Source organism: Durio zibethinus, chromosome 14 (genome assembly GCF_047325235.1).
Source record: "Durio zibethinus cultivar Kanyao isolate XHJ-2024 chromosome 14, ASM4732523v1, whole genome shotgun sequence".
Taxonomy (NCBI): domain Eukaryota; kingdom Viridiplantae; phylum Streptophyta; class Magnoliopsida; order Malvales; family Malvaceae; genus Durio; species Durio zibethinus.
In genome coordinates this window covers 23,909,302-23,927,530 of record NC_143175.1, presented here as the reverse complement: position 1 = coordinate 23,927,530, position 18,229 = coordinate 23,909,302, and the positions used below count along the sequence as shown (strand labels likewise).

The following is an 18,229-nucleotide window of genomic DNA, read 5'->3' as shown; positions in this document are numbered from 1 at the left end:
TCCAATCTCCTAATTTAATAACATATTTTGAAAGATTACGCTGATTAATAATGTAAACAAAAATGGCGTAAACAATAAATATTGTAACAAAAAGATTTTGTCAACAAACCAACTTGAACTTTAGCGAAAGGACCGGACCTTAGGCTATGCGCATGTGTTGAAGTCAGGACTTAGGCATGGTCACTGACATAAAATTAGATAAATGAATATTACTCGGTAAGTTTTTAGAGGTCAATTCCTGAGAGCAAAGACAAACCAAGGAAACGAGAATATTCATGTAGATGCAGCTTTTGTATTGTTGTAGTCAAGGCCATGGCCTCATGTGCAAATTCACACCATGCAGGCCTGGGCTAGCTGAGCTGTGCTGAAAACTCTTTCAGTCCATAGTCCAGACCAAGTTAAGAGCCAGAATTGGTTTATATATTTAGAATTTCATTAGTATGCCTTAATCAATTTTTTTTTTCCAATGTTTCTGAAATAGGGTAAGATGCACTAGGATCTGAATTCTGATCTGATCATATCTTCAAATGCAGTCATCCACCACAATACCATGTAAAATTGACAATTGTTCAATTTGATACCACAGACGTGCACCTATGTTAGAATTCGAATCCTAGAGTGCCACGCGAGCACTCCACTTGAAGCTTTCTCGAGTCTCTTAATTCAACTGAAACCCAGTTTGAACCGCCTTGAGTCTTGAAAAGACCCAAGGGTTTAACTGTGTATACACTGCAATCTATCCATTTCTTCAGCTACACTTTTTTGTTATTTAATGTCTACCGGATGGTATCCAAAATTCTAGTTTCAGAACAACTGCAAAATCCCATAAACCCATAATTTATGATTAAACAAGCCATCAAGGCCTCTCAACCTGGAAATTGAAATAAAATTCTGTAGATGATGAATCATGGATCCTGCAGATACAGCTCAATCTTCAGGGTCCTTTCTGACTCATTATTGATTTCCTTGGCCGGCGTAGTTGCCAGTTCTCTAGCAGTGGTTGCATACCACATGTTACTTGTTAAATACTGCAAAAGAAGGGGAGATCAAGGGATGCTAGAAATCCCTCGATACCAACTCAGAATGGGGGATTTGCGACTGGGGTTGAACATAAAATCCTGGAAACCAATCCTTTCTTTCTCCAGGGAAAAAGTTAAAGAATTCCGTACATATCAAATTGAATGTGTTGTTTGCCCGGGAGAACTAGAGGAAGGAAATACTGTACGTCTGTGGCCTAACTGCAGGCATGTCATTCATTTTCAGTGCATTGACAACTGGTTCCTGGCTCATTCTAGTTGTCCTGTTTGTCGAACGCCTGTTGTTGCAACCACAAATTCAACTGTAGCCTAGCCTCCATGGGATGATGGAGGGGAACGGTTCAGGGTTTGCCTCAAAGTTCTGAACAAGACCGTGAGCAGGCCCCTCCCTCCAGCGGGGTTCAATCAAATACACTGCTAAGGCATTGTGTGTCCTTCGTGTTCCCTAGATAAACAAAACCAGAACATCTGATCACGGGTTTGAAGCGATCCTTGTCCATGGATCAGTCCTATATACTAATTAACCGAACAGATGACGGTGGAAAAGCTTCTTTTTCCTCTTCTTCAACATCAAAGAGGATTTTGACAAAGAGTAATTCCTTGAAAGCACGATCGATGAGACAGTTGGACAGAATGTCTTCATTGTTGATGTCTTTCTCACAATTACGGATTGGAAGGAGTAGCACCTCTTATAGAATTCTTCCCTATTAAGATTCTTTTAGGAAAAAAAATTATTTATGTTTCCAAACGCTTCTTGAATTTGGTGTTTTTCTAATGACTAGAGTTTCCGAATTTCTAAGTATAGATATGGCTGAAAATAACTCGATGGATTTGAACGTTTTAATGCAATTAATGTTCTTTTCCAGCAAAATTCTGACTTCAATTTTGTCAATGGAAAAGCCTAAAAATATGTGAATTATAAAGTAAAGGCAGGCAGGCAGTTTTGCACTATAGTTTTTAGCTAATTTGCCTGTTTTCCCTTTCCACCATTGATGATAATTCAAGTCCCTCATTAAAAACATGCAGATATTTATGGACATACCAAACAATTCAGCCACAGAAAAGAATATTAATTAGGAAAAATGCTGAATAAATAAATAAATACATATACAAGAGCTTTTTTCTTATTATTTTGTATAATTGATTGAAACCTTTTGTCAAGATTTGCGTATTTTTTTTAAACCTTCACCTTGGAAAATGATTGAAGAGAAAATAAAATGAAATATAAAATGGAAAAGAAAAACTCCTAGTTTTCATGCATTAAACACTTTCCCCTATACCTTGAATATGCAGCTAAGAATAATATTAACAATTTAATTCAAATGGCTATAAGGTGTTTCATTGAGTTTGGACAGTAAAATCCTTTGATTTGTTTGTACCAAAAGTTTGCATTCACCGAGAATTAAGTATGTCAAGTGAAGAAGAAGCACCGCCTTAATCTCAGTTTTCTTTTCCCTTGCTTTCCTTCCGCATTATCCCGAGCTCCAAGCACAATATTTACTAGTCTTTTCATAAAATTATGTACAATTTTTAAAGGCAAAGAGGGAAAAAATTATTAATAAAATCAATGTACATGGTTCCAAGTCGGAGAAATCCCAATTGATTTTATCTAAACCACTCCCACGTGACTTAAAAATTTTAAGAAAATAAGTATTATATAATCTATAGCTAATACTAAATAAATAGAATATACAAAAAAAAAAGTGAAAAATCCAAAAGAGATACATCCCAAAATGTCCATCATACATATAACTATTTTTTTTAAACAACTGATAAAATTTTAATAAGAATAACAATGGTTCGGATCGAATAAGATTCGATTCAATATTTTTAGATAATGTATAGTATTATGAATTTTAAAAATCAAATCCGATACGATCCTATCCAAATTAAATTTTATTGATTTGATTCGATTTGATTTATTAATTTTTAAATTATATTTTTATATATTATTTTAGTAGAATTTTAATATATTTAAATAGATTTTTATATAAAATAATTATTTTTATTTTATAAAAATTTAAAAAAATATATAAAAACTATTAAAAATATATAATTCGATTTAATTCAAATTTTTTCGATTTTTACATCTTGATTCGAACTTAATATATATATTTAATATTAAAATTTAATTCAAATTAAATTAAAAAAAAATCGATCCAAATCAAAATGAATGCTACAATTTCAAATCAATTTTTTATTTTTTATTTTTTCACCTGTAATTTTAATATTTTATCAACCGATCATGTGAATATTAAGATTTATTATTTTTTGCTATTCCTCCTTACATTGGACATTTTCTAAGGCTCCTTTAATTAAATTGCACGAGATGCTCTTAAAAGAAGTACTATACATTTATTCTGTTCAAAAGAAGTTTTGTTTTTATAACAAATTAATAACTTGAAGTGCAAAGAAGAAAAAGTAAACTAAAGAGAAAGAAGATATCCCACAAACAAATTGAATCGAATGGGAGGAATTCAAATTTGGTTAACAGTTCACAAAGAGAAAGTTGGATGAGCCCCATCCACTACATGAATTAAACAATAAAAATGCTTGTTTCTTTATGTGAACGGCCCATGTGGCTGGTGGACCTATTGAAACTATACAGCGGACTCCACAAAGACTTTGCTTTTTATTTTCTTAATTACAATCTGCACCTTGCAACTATCAATAATTAACATTTTCTCAATTCTTGCATTATTGGCTTCTTCACAGGGAGAGTTTGTTGTAAATGGGACCCAATCCCAAAACCCAAAACTTACTTGCCCTTCTGTTTTTTGGACTCCCTGAACCAATTTGATACCCTACATCTTCTTTAGTTAGGACAAATGGACAAAAACGCCCAACAATGGTACTTTTTTTTCCCTTTTGGGTGAAGAAAATTTGTATTTTGAATGTAGGAATAGTTGATTTTGAGTGGCATTTTAGGACCCAAAAGGTGCCCTGTGAGGAATTCCTTTTCTTCTCCTTGCACTTGAAGGGGGTGGGGGAGGCGTGGGGGGGTAAATGTCTTGCTGTGAGCCTTCACGCAATTCTTCTTCCTCCCTTGACATGCCCTCTCTTCTATCCGTTAATACCTCATTCTTAGCCTCTAAGGTAAAGCTTGCATTCCCACTCCTCTTTATTCCTACAAGCTAAGTTAATATTAAAAACGACATTAAAATCCACAGTTTTTGTCATACAATGTGGAGATGCATACGATGATGGATGATGGATGATCAATGTGGTGGTGGTTCTGATGATGGTGATGTTTTATATATATGAAATGGGAGGAAACTGATCAAGGAAAATCATGCTAACCTTACATCCCAATGAACAAAAACGAAATGGGTCCAAGAGGCTTCTTCTACAAATTTCACAAACATGAGCTACTCCTTTGCCTGATTTTGGTTGAGGCCTCTCATTCAGAAATAAAACCCTGGCACTGTTTATCACATAAGTTTGTACCCCACTTATATCCAGTACCTTTTGAATCTCTGTAACTCTCACTACATCATGATATGAAGATCTCCTTATCTTAAAACAAAAAACACAAATTAAATCCACACCTCATTAATGCCTAGAACAAGTTTTAGACAATGGAAATGAAATTCCAGGGAAAAAATATTGATTTCTATATTGAGTTTACCTGAATTACTTGATGATCTTTGTGTTTAGAAGAGCGGCAATAAAAGCAAAATGCATCTCCTTTACAGTCTAAACAATACATGTTACATTCACCCCTGGCTGCATCTCCATGTGATCTGCAAACTGTGAAAAAGGCTGTGCTTAGCAATGATTCTAGCCATGGCGGCACCAGCATTGTAGCCTGTCTCACAAAACCAAGAAAAAAGAATAATGAGACAAAGAAAAGAAACCAGGGAAGAACAGAGAACAAGAAAGAAAGAAGTAATGGCAATGGCATTACCATTGTTAATTAAAGCAGAGCAATGGGGTTTAGATAAGGAAATGTGAAATATTGGATTAATTTTCCTTTGACGATAATGGAAGAGAAAACTTTGAGATCAAAAAGCAAAGAAAGAAAAGACAGAGAGAGAGAGGGCTCAAACGAATTTGCAACTTAGAATTCAACCAAAAAACCAACGCCTGGACTAAGGGACAAGGCTCATAAACAAGTGCGGCAAAGTCTGGGGGAGGTTTCGACGGATTAGATCGATGGTGGTGGCTGAAGTTTATCTACAGCCGTCGGATGAATAGAAAGAGATGGCTTTGGAGCTTACGCTACTTTTGGTTCTTCTCTTGCGTCTCTACGTAGGCACAAGGGCTTACGCAACTGAGGCTTCAATGAATATAGCTGTTCACACAAAATCATCACCACCTAACTTTGTGCCACATGTGCAGGCCCCCACGTGGCTTAATCAGGCTGGTTGGTTTTAAATAAGGGGTCCCACTGTTTTAGATTCTTTCATTTTGAAGGGCCTTTTTTTTTTTTTTTTTCCTGAAACAAAGATGAAATGATAGCTGACAAATTAAAAGATAATGGCCAATGTCCAATGATGATGGCCGTTTCACAAAGTACCCTTAGATCGGCTCGCTTCGGCTACGATTTGTAAATTAAATTAATTTTATATTTATTATTTTTTAAGCTCTTTAACCAACTATTATTTTATTTATTAGATCATAAATAATAACCGCAATGCATATATATTCGATATTTTCATTTCATTAATTGTATGAAAAAAAATTTACATAAATTGATGCTTGCATTGATTTTTTTCCCATTGAATTTTTTATTAATTTGCAAGCTCCTATAAAACTTGTTTTAATTACAAATTATAGAAATGTTTAGATTTTGACAAATGAATTCATGTCACATCTTCATTGAAAATAATTTTTAAGTGTCCAAATTAAAATGTGTTCAGCAAGAGTCAATTTTTGTGCTATTATATTTTTAGTACTTAAAATTACTAAAAATTAATTTTTAATTATTAAAATTAAAAATTAAATATTTTATCAACAAATCATACTATTATTGATAAATTTTATTATTATTTTGATTGTAAAAGCTCATGTTCAATCTCTCATAATAGAAAGGAAACACGAATCACGTACGGGGCACATCAATCAAAAAACAAGGTGACCAAAAACAGAAAGGAACCAATCAACCACTGCATTAATTTTCTGTTTTCCTTTATTCACAAATCAAAATATACCTTATTATAAAAATTTATATGAGATTTATATATTTAGAGTAAACAAAGACCCTTTAAAGCTTAATGGATAATCTCTTTCTACTGTTATCTTAAGTAAAATAAAATACCCAGCTGTTCAAATCAATATAATATACAGTTGTAGGGTCGCCGGAAGCACAGTGCTTTCGGTCGGTGGGTTACAGCACTGCATATATATATATATATATTATATTATATTATATGTGTGTGTATCTTAAGTATTAATTTAAAATTAAGTAAGAATGACAAATTAGATAATGAAATGGTTTAGCATAGAAAGATATTCATAATCTTCTTAATTAAAATGTAATGTCGATCATTGTAAGTATCAAAATCTTATTTTGATCTGAAGAACTTAATTTTAATTTATAATACTATAAAATTCTATATTTTGGTAGAAATGTTAATTTTATCTGTATTTAATAAAAATTTTGATTTTTTATCTTAATCGAGATGGGAAGTGATATTATATTATAAGTATGAAGATAAAAATATGTATGATTTTAAATTTTTTATTGAATACGAAAATGGAAACAAGTAATATAGCACCTATCACTTACTCGTATTCTACATATATTCATATATATTTAGTAAATAGATTTTTATTAAATAATATCAAATTATTATTATTGTAAATTAATTAAAAATAATATATTTCTATTTTAAAATATACATTAATTTATATTTATAAAAAATTACATAAATATGTAAGATAAAAATTAAAAAATTTAACAATATAAAATTACTTTTTATTTTTTAAAAAAATATATGATTATCCATACCCTTTAAATACTTATAGGATCTAAATATATTTAAAATACCTACTAAGTATAAGTATAAAAATAAATATAATATAAAATTCAAATATGGGATGAGGATTGCTCATCACCCCATACTATACCCATTGAAATCCTATATTTTGACCCTTTTACTCTTTAGAAATAAAATTTTCATGTGATCGGTCATGGACCAAAAAGGCATGGGAATTCTGTTAAAGAGGGGTCTGTTTTTTTAACAATTTGTGGAAAAAAAAAAAAAAACATGTTCGAGAGTTAAGAAAAGGGGTTTGAGACAAATGAGAAAGAAGAAGACTTGAAAAAAAAAATAAATAAATAAAAGCATTTCTCATGTGAAAGAAAGAAAATTTGAGAGGAAGGAAGGCGTGGATTATGATGTGGTAAAATGTGATCCAAAACTTTATGCGTAAACAAACAAGTTAGAGTGAAAAAGAAGAATAAAAAAATTCCCATAACAGCACATTTTGAAGCTATACTTGTCAAGAAATGCTCTTTTTGATGTTCATGTTTTGAAGGTGGCCTATAGAAAAGGATGAATGCCATAAATTCCTCTCAAAACAACAATGCTTAATTATATGTAAATCAATCAACACGATTTAGGTTGATAAAAAAAATCAATAAAATTTAAGCAAACATCTATCAATTATAGAAATCAATTTGTGAAGTTTAAAAACTTTTCAGATATGAAATAGTAATAATTTTTTTAACTAATTCATCAGTATTGTTATCTAAATAATTTAATTTGAAATTTATTTCATTGTTATAAAGAAAAAAAATCAATAAATTTTTGTCAAAGAGACAATTGTTTTCATAAGTAACATTAATTTCATAGTAAATTTTATATTGCAAAACTTTTTTTTTTACATAGATTCAAATTCGATGTGTTCAATCCTAAAACCAATTCTACTATGACTGAGCTAACAGCTTGTACCCCAAAACTTTGCCATTTCAATTGGTCGACTTTTTCTTGAGTTGTGGAAAAAAATTAAAAGAAAAAGATGGGTTACCTTTGTGTAGGAATCAAGGCTGGCAATATGGGAATGTGAATCATAGCAAGCTCTTTTTAGTTGTAAAATCATAAGTAATAGTTAATATAATTTTAATTTGCATGTTATCTTTGATTATCATCCAAGCATAAAATGTTCATGTTACCCTTAGAATCTAGACTTAAAATAAATAATTAATATTATGAGTTGCCGGCATATCATATGAAGCCACATGACACTTCTAATTTTGGAAGCTTTGATTGGATTTTAAACACAAATCTAAACATATATATAAAGCAGGAAGAAAAGTAAACGACTGTGTCAAAAATGTTAAATCTTATGACCTTCGAACTGCCAAGAGAGTGACTTGATATTGACATAACAGGTGCAAAGCACCAAGAAAGTAATTAATCTTGGTATTTAGGAAACAATGTAAGATATTTTTCTCATATTTTTGGTTGCCTATGAAATAGAATTATTGTTGTGATAGATAATAAATAAAAAAATTTTGCTAAGGAAACGATGTTTCGACGATAAAAAGAAATTCTGAAACCTTGAAATCTTTTGTTTATACCCTTATAATTTTAGGACAAGAAAAACCGCTTTTACAATGTTTTTTTTTTAACTTGACTTAAGCTTTTTCAATTTCTAATGCATGGATTCCAATGCATATTAAAGAAAGAAGGATAATTTGAATATATATATATTTTTTTTTCATATACCTACTAAAACGAAGTTGAGAGGAAAGCTAGCACTCTTCTTCCTTTACAAATTTAAACAAGTATACACACTCACACACTTAGCTATATTTAAAAAGGAAATGAATTTGTCCTATGTTCATTGCTTCCAACTTCGATAGACTGCCAACCATTTCCAAGTTCAAAATGGGTCCTTTTTCTCAATGAAAAAGAAAAACCTAATAATTGTGGTCCTCTCAAAAGGGATGTCGTCCCTTAAAACAGGCAAATTGAAGGAACCTTCCAACTTATCATGTTTGATTAACCACATAATAATAATAATAATAATAATAATAATAATAATAATAATAGTAATTTATATTTGATATATTATTAATATATAAAATTTATATATTATTTATAAATAAAATAATATCATATCATTAATAAATAAATATACAAAAATTAATATTTAAAAACATTTATTTATTAATAAAATATTATTATTTTATTTACTTTATTAATGAGATATAAAATTTATATTTTAAAAATACATCGAATAAAAATTTAGATAATCCACGTGGTGTACGATGACAATATGAGATTTTGTACATGCAAAAAAACCTTTGTGAGGTAAAGGTGAACAATTTTTGGCATGTCGTAAACACCCCCCCCCCCAAAAAAAAAAAAAGGACTTCGATGTCTCCTTAAGTTTCAAAAGTAATAATTGGGTTTCCGTTTCTGACAAGATTTTGTGATTGTCCTCTCTGCTGTTAGATTCCAATATTTGGTTCTTTTCTGCTTCAATGTCACCATTCAACTAAACTAGCCTTTCACCATTTGCAGTCTCTTTTTTTTTTCACCATTCTCCAGCTGTTTCCTTCTGTCAGTCATGGGAACTAAAAAGTCAAATCAGCAATACATATACAGCTTCTTTTCAAGTTTAACACTTTAACTAATGTTTTTCAATTTAGAATTTTTTAGTCCCAACTTTTACCAATTTAAAATCATACATTAACTATTTTATTTTTTTTAATGCATTAAAAGATTATAAATTTTTTTATTTGTTATTAAAATAATTTTTATTTTAAATCCAAAAAATTTAAATTAGTACTATATATAGTAATATATATATATATATAAACCATCTAAATCCAAAACAAAGTTGTATGCATTGTTTAAATTATAGAGATAGGAAAGTCCAAGGCAAAGCATGGGAAATAGACTATATAAGAAATATTATTTCACCAACTAACACGTTTGAGTGGTTCAGATGTTTAAATCAATTGGTACATAGGTGGGCATCCCTAAAATTGACATAAATTAACACATTACTTGAATATATTTGAGTTTAATTTTTAGAGGAAAATTAACAAATACTAGTAGTTATTATATGAGCTTCACATATGGCTTATGTGGGTCACCACGGCTAAGCTTGAATTGCTTAAAGGCTTCACAGTTGGGCCCATAAAAAACAGAGTTGGGCTCAAAATATGATGCAATTTTGGTCAAATCTGAGAGTATAATTTGGCAGTCCATCGAATTATTTATCAAGGAAATTTTGCTCGTATTTTCTTTAGACGGTCCGGTTCAAATTTAGAAGTAATGAAAATGAAAACCGGTTGGGTTGAGCTTTGATGGAAGTCTGCTTATATTTTCCGAGGTTCCTTCTTCTCAGAAGCCTCGTCATCGGACGCGTGTCCAAAAGAACCATCCACGTGTAACCAAATGGTTCTTTCCTTGATTTTACACCGACATAAAAAACCGCGTAAATAAATATAATCTCTCAAACCCAAAACAAAAATTAAAAAAAAAAATTGAAATAGTGTTTCCTTATTCCTAAAGAAACAATTTACTCTTACTTCGTTTTCGTGGAAGACTCAATCAATCAAAGTTTTATTTTTTTGGTTTCGATTGATTGGGTGGATTGATTATCATCGAACGATCAAGAAGCCGCCCTCTTGCGAGCTATGTTCAAGTTCTGGTACTTTTCATTTTATTTGTTTAGATAATCGGGTTCAACTTATCCGCTTCTGTTTTTAATATTTTTAATTTCGATATTCAGAGCCTAATTTTGGTGGTTCTTTCTGTTATGCTGATATTTTTCAATTGTCTGAGAATTTTGACTAATTTCACTTAGATTGGTGATTTTGTTTAAACTTTGCCTATGGTTTCTGTGAAATTCATATAATTGCGGATTTGTTTGATTTTTAGGGGTTATTATGTCGGTTAATCCCCATTTCCTTCGAATTTTGATTTGTATTGTATGTATTAGAATCACCGTTTTGATTATCAAAAAGGCTAAATTTATGATAAAGAACAATTGGGTCATTGTATTTTATGGTATAAAACATGCTTTAGGTGGATGAGAAATTGCAACTAAACCAAAAGTGTTCAATCTTCTTATTCTTTTTGTTTGTTGTTTAAAATAGAATAAATGAGAGGTGCTCTGTACGCATGACGGAAATGAAACTTGGATTAGCAGTTTTGAATAAGCATAATGTGGGATTTCTAGTCGCTTATAACGATATTTATTTTCATGAAGTTGGATTTAAGGATGAGCAGCTTTTAATTGCTTAACATGTTAAGGCAAGTCATAAATGTATATGGGTTTGGAGTTAATTATCTTTTCATTCACTTGTTATTTGCGACATGTATACTGGTTTCACTAAAATTTTTATCATGTTGCAGGGGTTCACAGGAGCAACAAGCTCAGCCACGTCCACAAGAGGGTTCTTCACATTCTTGGTATCCTCCTTCTGTAGTTAGCTCCCCTAGTTCTTCCCGGCCTACGACACCAAGTAGAAGTGCTACTAACAGCTTCAACATACGGAGGCCTGCAGAACGGCCACATTCTCCATCACCTGTTTCACCTGCTGAAGCTGCAGGAATCATTGCTCTTTTAAAGGACAAAAGGTGAGACGTCTGGTTCTTGCACTTAATCTTGCTGTTGGCAAAGCAACTTCTTTTCCTCTTGAAAAAAAACTTTAAAATTCTATTCCTTCTTAATTTTTTGTGCTTCTATGCTGATTAATTATGCTATTTTATTCATTTTGTCATTTTTTCAGTTTTGATTATTTGCATTTGTGGCGTCACAAATATTGAGAAGTCACTGAAGGAAACGTATTTGTTTTTCTTAATAATGTATCTCGCAACTCCTAATCACTTTCTTATTTTCTTAGTGTTGATGAATTACGAAAGCTTTTGTCTGACAAGGATGCATACAATCAGTTCTTACTATCAGTTGACGAGGTTAAAATTCAAAACAATGTGAGTAGCAAAATTTGCCTATTTTATTTGATTTACCTTTTCAAATTAAGAACTTTTCTTGGTGGCTGTTATTTTACACCATGTGTCATGTTTTTGGTTTGTGGTCCTCTCTCTGCTCTCAAATGCTCTGATGGTTTGGCTTTTAGACTATAGTATAAAAAAGGGTTTTGCTTAACCAGTGGGTTTGGTGAGATCGATAGTCTATTGCTAACAACAAAATCAAAATGTCTAGATGAAAAGGGGCTGTTCGGATTATTGGTTCATATTGCTAGTTTTGTGTACTGGTGTTGCCATAATGTGCAGATGCTGATATTAGAGGTTATCAATACAACTGGCTTAATGGTAGCCCAGAGGTGCATAGCAGTATGGAGTCACGGTCTCATAAAGTTTTGATTGTTTTGGAAGGTAGTGGAACTATATTCCTGTTTATTAGGGATTATTCCGTGATGGCTGTTCAAAGATTTGCATATGCTGTAACGTGCAGACTATGACTATCTAGGGACATGGAGAGGAAGGCAAAGATGACCTCATTTTCTGTTGGTCTTGGAGATAGTCTTATGTTTAAATTTAGCTAAGATTGAGCCAGTAGTGGCTAACTAGAACCTTTCTGTGTGTGTTACTTTCATTTAAATAGCACATGCTGTTCTAGTTCCTTATTGGTATTATGATGCATTTGTTCAAAAATAATTTTTTTTCATCAACATGTATGTCCTTATTTCGCTGGTTTCTTACTCTTTCTTGATAACTTATACCAGATAAGAGATGAACTTTGCAAGGAGACTTTGCAGCTTGCTAGTGAGTTCTTATATCTTGATAATTATATGATAGTGCCATAAATTTCATAGATGGAAACGTGCATAATTTATATTTTTTAATAAACAGGGAACAATTTGGATAAAGAACCACAAATAATGGAGCTAAGGAACCAGGTGAGGTTTTCAGAACATCTCATATAGATATTTTTGTCATTGATTAATGTTAGTATATCAAGTCTAAAACTTTTTTTTTTCCTTTTTCTATGACCACAGTGCAGAATTATCCGGACAACAGAATTGGCAGCAGCTCAGGAAAAACTAAATGAGCTTGAGAGACGGAAAGAAGAGATTTTGAAGTTCTACTCCCCTGCATCATTTATCCATAGGCTTCAAGGTACATATTACTGATAATATGCTCCTAAGGCTTGAGATAATTGATAATTAGAAATAAAAGATGGTGTTTCTTCTTTTAAGATGCAATGAATGAGACAGAAGAGGAATCAGAAATTGTTCACAGGCAGCTCCTTGACCAGGAGATAGATATGGGGACTTTTGTGCAGAAGTACAAGAAGCTCCGAACTACTTACCACCGGCGAGCTCTCATTCATATTGCGGCAAAACCATCTACAATCGGATAATATAAACACCTGTAGATGGTTATTGATTGTATACTATAATATTGAGAGGCTGTTGCTTGTTCTTGGTGTATGAAATTCATATATTCTCACTTTGTTTTGGGCCAAAATACCGTGAGCTTTGTACAATGAATTGAATCCTTGTAGTTCTGCTGTGTTTAATAGCCGGATTGAGAAGAATAAAATAGAATGTGGAATTAGTAAAAAACAAAATGGAGAAGATGAAGAAAAAAAGATTTCTGATGTGCCCTAGAATGCTTGGATTTTGTAACGGATATTAAATCAGAATTTGAGGAAGCATTGGATGACATGAATATCAACGGGTATGTAACCACTTCTGCATACACAAATAGATTTGTGTGGGTTTCTATTAGTTTTGCAAAACAAAACGGAGTTTGACAGCGCAGAGTGTATACATACGGGAAAAGATGATAAATTTTTTAAAGGTTTCTCCAAGCTTTGTATTTGCAGTGAGGGCTTACGTGTTTATGGGATCATTCGATGGTTGGTGGTGGCATATGCCATGCCATGGTGATGATAACAGCCAGGGGCGCAAGGTGGTGGCATATGACAATAATTCCCACATTATATATGCTCATTCAAAAGTGCTAATCAATCAATCCAACCAATTGAAACCAAAAGGAGTAAAAAAAATTTTATCGAGGAAGTCCACTTCCAAGAAGAAGAAGAAAAAGTAAATTTAAGGAAATATTATTTCTTTTAGTTATTAGTTTTGGGGCTGTAAAATAAGCTTTTGGTTTATTTTTTATTTTTTTACTCTTTTTGTTTAGACGTGGATGGTTTTTATTGGGTTTCGGCACACGTATGAGGCGGAGGCTTATGAGGCGGAGGCTTATGGGAAACATAATCTGCCTGACACGCAACTTCCCCTATATATATGTACCCCTAAATATATGTACCGAAGATCGCGTCTGTAATTTCTTTCATTCAATTTGTAAGCGAGAAAAGAAGAAAAGCGATCGAGCATCCACCCAAGTTCACGTCTTACCTTAACGAAAATCTTAAAAAGAAATTCTAGATGAAGATTGTTCAACAAAATCTCACTCTTAACCAATCAGGATCAGTCAAGATCATCCTGGAAGAACACGACGATCTATGGCTTGTTTACAATCTTATTGCCAGAGGCGACACGATCGTCACTGATACCGCCAGGAAAGTTGTTCGCAACAAAAGTTCTGTCACCGATGCCAATAGGAAAGATTGCTTCCGAGTTCAAATCAAAATCGAAATCAAAATAACAGACGTTGATTATGATGATGATTCGTCTGCGTTGCGCGTGCGGGGTAGGAATCTCGTGGCCAATGAACTCATGGCCTCTGGCGCATATCATACCTTGAAGATTGAAAAAAACAAAGAGTTTGATCTTACAAAGAAATTATGGGACTCGGATGCCATCGAGAATTTGCATAAAGCTTCTGAAAAAGCATCAAGAGCCGACCTAGCAGTGATAATCATACAAACAGGGTCGGCTCAAGTGTTTTTGATAGGAAACAAGGTTACAACCCTTTGTGCAAAGATTGAGGCTTCAAAAACCAATAATAAAACCGTCTCGAATAAGTTTTATGCAGGGATTTTTCAGGCATTTGTAAAGCATGTGGATTTCAACACCGTTCGTTGTGTTGTGTTAGGAAGCCCTGGTTCTATAAAAGAAGAGTTTCGGGGTTATTTGTTCCAGGAAGCACAAAGGTTGAAGATGAAATCTATAGGAGACAATAAGTCACGGTTTGTAATGGTAAATATAGGGAACAAGAATAGTTTGAAAGAGATTTTGCATGATGACCAAGTTATGGGTTTGATTAAAGATACGAAAGCGGTGATGGAAATCAAGGCTTACAAGGAGTTTTCGGACTTGCTTTTGACAGATTCGGATCGTGCATGTTATGGTCCAAGGAGTGTAGAGACGGCACACGAGATGATGGCAATTGAGGCCCTTCTGATTACGGATGATTTGCTTAGGAGTAAAGACATTGCATTGAGGCAAAAATATATGGAGTTGGTGAAATCCGTGAAGAAAGCAGGAGGGAAAGCCATTGTTTTCTCCTCTACGCATGTTTCAGGGGAGCAATTAGCGCAGTTGACTGGTATTGCAGCGATTCTGAGGTTTCCATTGCCCGATCTTGATGAACTAATACTTTAATTATTTTTCTCATTTTATTTCATTGAGGTTTTTTTTATCAGAAACCAATTTTGTCAATTTGACCGTGAATTAATGGCAATATCTTGCTCCCAATCAATTACCTGTATGTTACTGCTAAATTTTCATCTGTCTATATATTCAAATGCGTAGATTACTGATTAGTCTCTTGATGTGCTAAATTTTCCATCCAAAGTATTACTTTCGGATTTAGTGAAACCCTATTTTTCATTTGATCATTTCTTAAACTCCAGAAGATATTTCTGTAGGGTTTGTTGCATGTATTGGTTCCTTATTCAGTTTTGAAACTTCCCTTGGTTATTGACTCATTCACCCTATCTTTTTTATCAGTGAAAACTATTTTGTTAGGCAGCTTCATTCGGTTTCAAGTTTTGTTTGTAATTTATAGAAGCATCCAGGAAATTTTCTTTTGAAGTTATGCAAAGAATGGGATATATAATTATTGCAAGCTGGTGCCTTTCTCTACTTTTAAACTTCAAGGACTATCATTGCTCTGTATGAAATTTCTTGAAGAATCTTCCTTTTTTTTTTCTTTTTCTTCTTAATGTTATATGTATGGTTGTTTGGATTCTAGCAATTTCTCTACTTTTCTGCTCTGGAAATTAGTCATTTCAAGATTGTAAAATTTTTGGCCCAAACATGTTGGGAAATTTATGAAAAAAGTGACCCGCTTTTCCCAAGTTTTGATGTCAAATATACAAATTTGTATGTAAAGAACTTGGATCCAGATATCACAAATTAGCTTTTGCAAGATAAATTTTCTGAGTTTGGGAAAATTGCTAGCCTGGTTGTAGCAAAGGATGAAAATGAGGCGTCAGGGTGTTTCGATTTTGTGAACTTTGGAAGTCCAGATAATGTGATAATGTTAGACCTGATAATTATAAATATAATATGATGATAAATTTAATAATTAAACATATATTTATAATTCATATTGTGTTCATATTTTAATAATTCATGTTATTATACGTGTTAAATATGATATGATAATAAAAATATAAATTATCAGATTTAAATGACACCATGTGGCCAATGGAAGCAATGAATGGATCACAACGTGGTAGGTTTTCTAACCTTTGTTGGCCTTAAATATCTGGGAATAACTTTCTGGATACACTTATCTTATTTTGATCTATGGTTGTATACTTGGTTGTATTGATTAGGCTAAAAGGTTCTATTTTCTTTTTCTTTTCTTTTGTATGTATTTTGTTACATCTAAATTTATTTCACATTCAATTTTTACCTTTCTTTGCTATTTACATCATGATTTTCTTTTATTCTTTTGGCCAATATTTTCTTTTATTTATATAATAATTTCACCATTTATTATTAGGAATATTCTAATATTTTTAATAATTAACCTTTGATAATTGAAATTGAAAAAAAAAAAAAAACCCTCAAAGATAAAATTCCTTATCCAAATTATTTTTATAAAATTATCATAATAATTTTTTTATCGTAATAATAAAATTTTAAAAAAAATCTTAACTACAAATTAAAAGATCAAAGATTAAAAAAAAAAAAAGAAGATATACACGTTTTTTAACCTTATTATCAAGTTTATAATATCTTTTAATTTGGCTTTCTATCATTTTTTTCTCTTTTGCTTTTTTAGTTTCTTTTAATTATTTATTTTAATATTTTTTTAACTATATTCAAAAGGATAAATTTAAAAGGGTGAATTTATATTTGAATTATTATATAAAATGTGAGAATAAAATTCATATATTTTTTAATTTGGCTTTCTATCATTTTTTTCTCTTTTGCTTTTTTAGTTTCTTTTAATTATTTATTTTAATATTTTTTTAACTATATTCAAAAGGATAAATTTAAAAGGGTGAATTTATATTTGAATTATGATATAAAATGTGAGAATAAAATTCATATATTATGCATAAATTAATTGAAAAACTTTTGTTGTTTATATTAAAAAAATTATAAATAAAAATATACTCATTTATTTATTTATAAATACTATTTATTAAAATTAAAAAACTTAATCCCCAAGGAACGAACCTATTTCTAGCAACAATAAGTGAAATTGAAATTTAGACAAATTAAGCTAAAACGGATTAGTTGATTTGTGTTTTTTTCTTTTTAATTATATTTTAATGTTTTATTTATAACATAGGTTGGATGAAGCGCTAAACCTGTTTCTCACCGCTTCGTGACTGTTCCAAGGCAGGGGTCTCGAACTGCTGTTGTCGAGGTAGTCTGACCCATTTCATATGGACAGATCAATCAAGGCTGTGAGGCCCAAGTGTGTGTGTGTGTGTGTGTGTTTTTTGTTTTTCTGGAGAATGAATTTTCTTGCACTGCTGACTTGCACGGTTAAGTGGATTCATAACAAAAGCAGAATTAAAAAACACCCAATTTAATCCTTAAATTTGAACCTTCTTTTTAGGTGGATTCATTCCATGGTTTTCCATAAACAAGAAGAATGCATGGCATACCTTCTGACAAAACAAGGGAGATAGTCACCAGAATTAAATAAAAGCATAGTGTCCTTCCTCCTGGTAAAGGATTTTCAACAAGAAAAGCAAACCTATTTTCTATGAAAGAAAAAAAACGTGGATGATCTTCAGCTTTTGAACAGAAATGGCGAATGAAGCAAAAGCCCAAAATCATTACTAGTTTGCTTGTTCATGGCTGCCCTTTAACAATGGCAGAAAATATAAACATTATTTTTTTTTCTTTTGAATTTTATTTTCATATGCACATTAAT

The 18,229-nt window shown here is 31.7% G+C and overlaps 3 protein-coding genes across 7 annotated transcripts; 2 read left to right on the top strand and 1 right to left on the bottom strand.

Moving 5' to 3' along the window:
* Positions 1 to 3,494: 3,494 nt before the first annotated feature.
* On the bottom strand, positions 3,495 to 5,340 carry LOC111294592 (protein RGF1 INDUCIBLE TRANSCRIPTION FACTOR 1-like). Its single transcript, XM_022887996.2, has 4 exons — positions 4,945 to 5,340; positions 4,666 to 4,845; positions 4,338 to 4,553; positions 3,495 to 4,171 (listed from the first exon to the last, which is right to left on the bottom strand). Exons 1-4 carry the CDS (start codon positions 4,945 to 4,947, stop codon positions 3,962 to 3,964), a joined length of 609 nt encoding a protein of 202 aa, XP_022743731.2. The 5' UTR covers positions 4,948 to 5,340; the 3' UTR covers positions 3,495 to 3,961.
* A 5,121-nt stretch (positions 5,341 to 10,461) lies between these two features.
* Positions 10,462 to 13,420, top strand: LOC111293742 (vacuolar protein-sorting-associated protein 37 homolog 1-like). Of its 2 annotated transcripts, XM_022886667.2 has the most exons (8): positions 10,462 to 10,652; positions 11,101 to 11,257; positions 11,360 to 11,584; positions 11,851 to 11,938; positions 12,694 to 12,733; positions 12,821 to 12,867; positions 12,967 to 13,087; positions 13,168 to 13,420. In XM_022886667.2, exons 2-8 carry the CDS (start codon positions 11,250 to 11,252, stop codon positions 13,329 to 13,331), a joined length of 693 nt encoding a protein of 230 aa, XP_022742402.2. In that variant the 5' UTR covers positions 10,462 to 10,652; positions 11,101 to 11,249; the 3' UTR covers positions 13,332 to 13,420. The 2 variants fall into 2 exon arrangements, with proteins under 2 accessions (XP_022742402.2, XP_022742401.2); XM_022886666.2 differs by lacking the exon at positions 11,101 to 11,257.
* Positions 13,421 to 13,568: 148 nt separating this feature from the next.
* LOC111293741 (protein PELOTA 1-like) lies at positions 13,569 to 18,074 on the top strand. Of its 4 annotated transcripts, XR_016327816.1 has the most exons (4): positions 13,569 to 15,430; positions 16,514 to 16,564; positions 17,636 to 17,713; positions 17,909 to 18,069. XR_016327816.1 is itself a non-coding variant. In XM_089744012.1 (3 exons), the coding sequence occupies exons 1-3, from the start codon at positions 14,368 to 14,370 to the stop codon at positions 17,650 to 17,652; spliced, it is 1,131 nt and encodes a 376-aa protein (XP_089600138.1). In that variant the 5' UTR covers positions 13,569 to 14,367; the 3' UTR covers positions 17,653 to 18,074. The 4 variants fall into 4 exon arrangements, 3 of the variants coding, with proteins under 3 accessions (XP_089600138.1, XP_089600139.1, XP_022742400.2); XM_089744012.1 differs by having other exon boundaries at positions 17,636 to 18,074; XM_089744013.1 differs by lacking the exon at positions 16,514 to 16,564 and having other exon boundaries at positions 17,636 to 18,073.
* Positions 18,075 to 18,229: the final 155 nt, after the last annotated feature.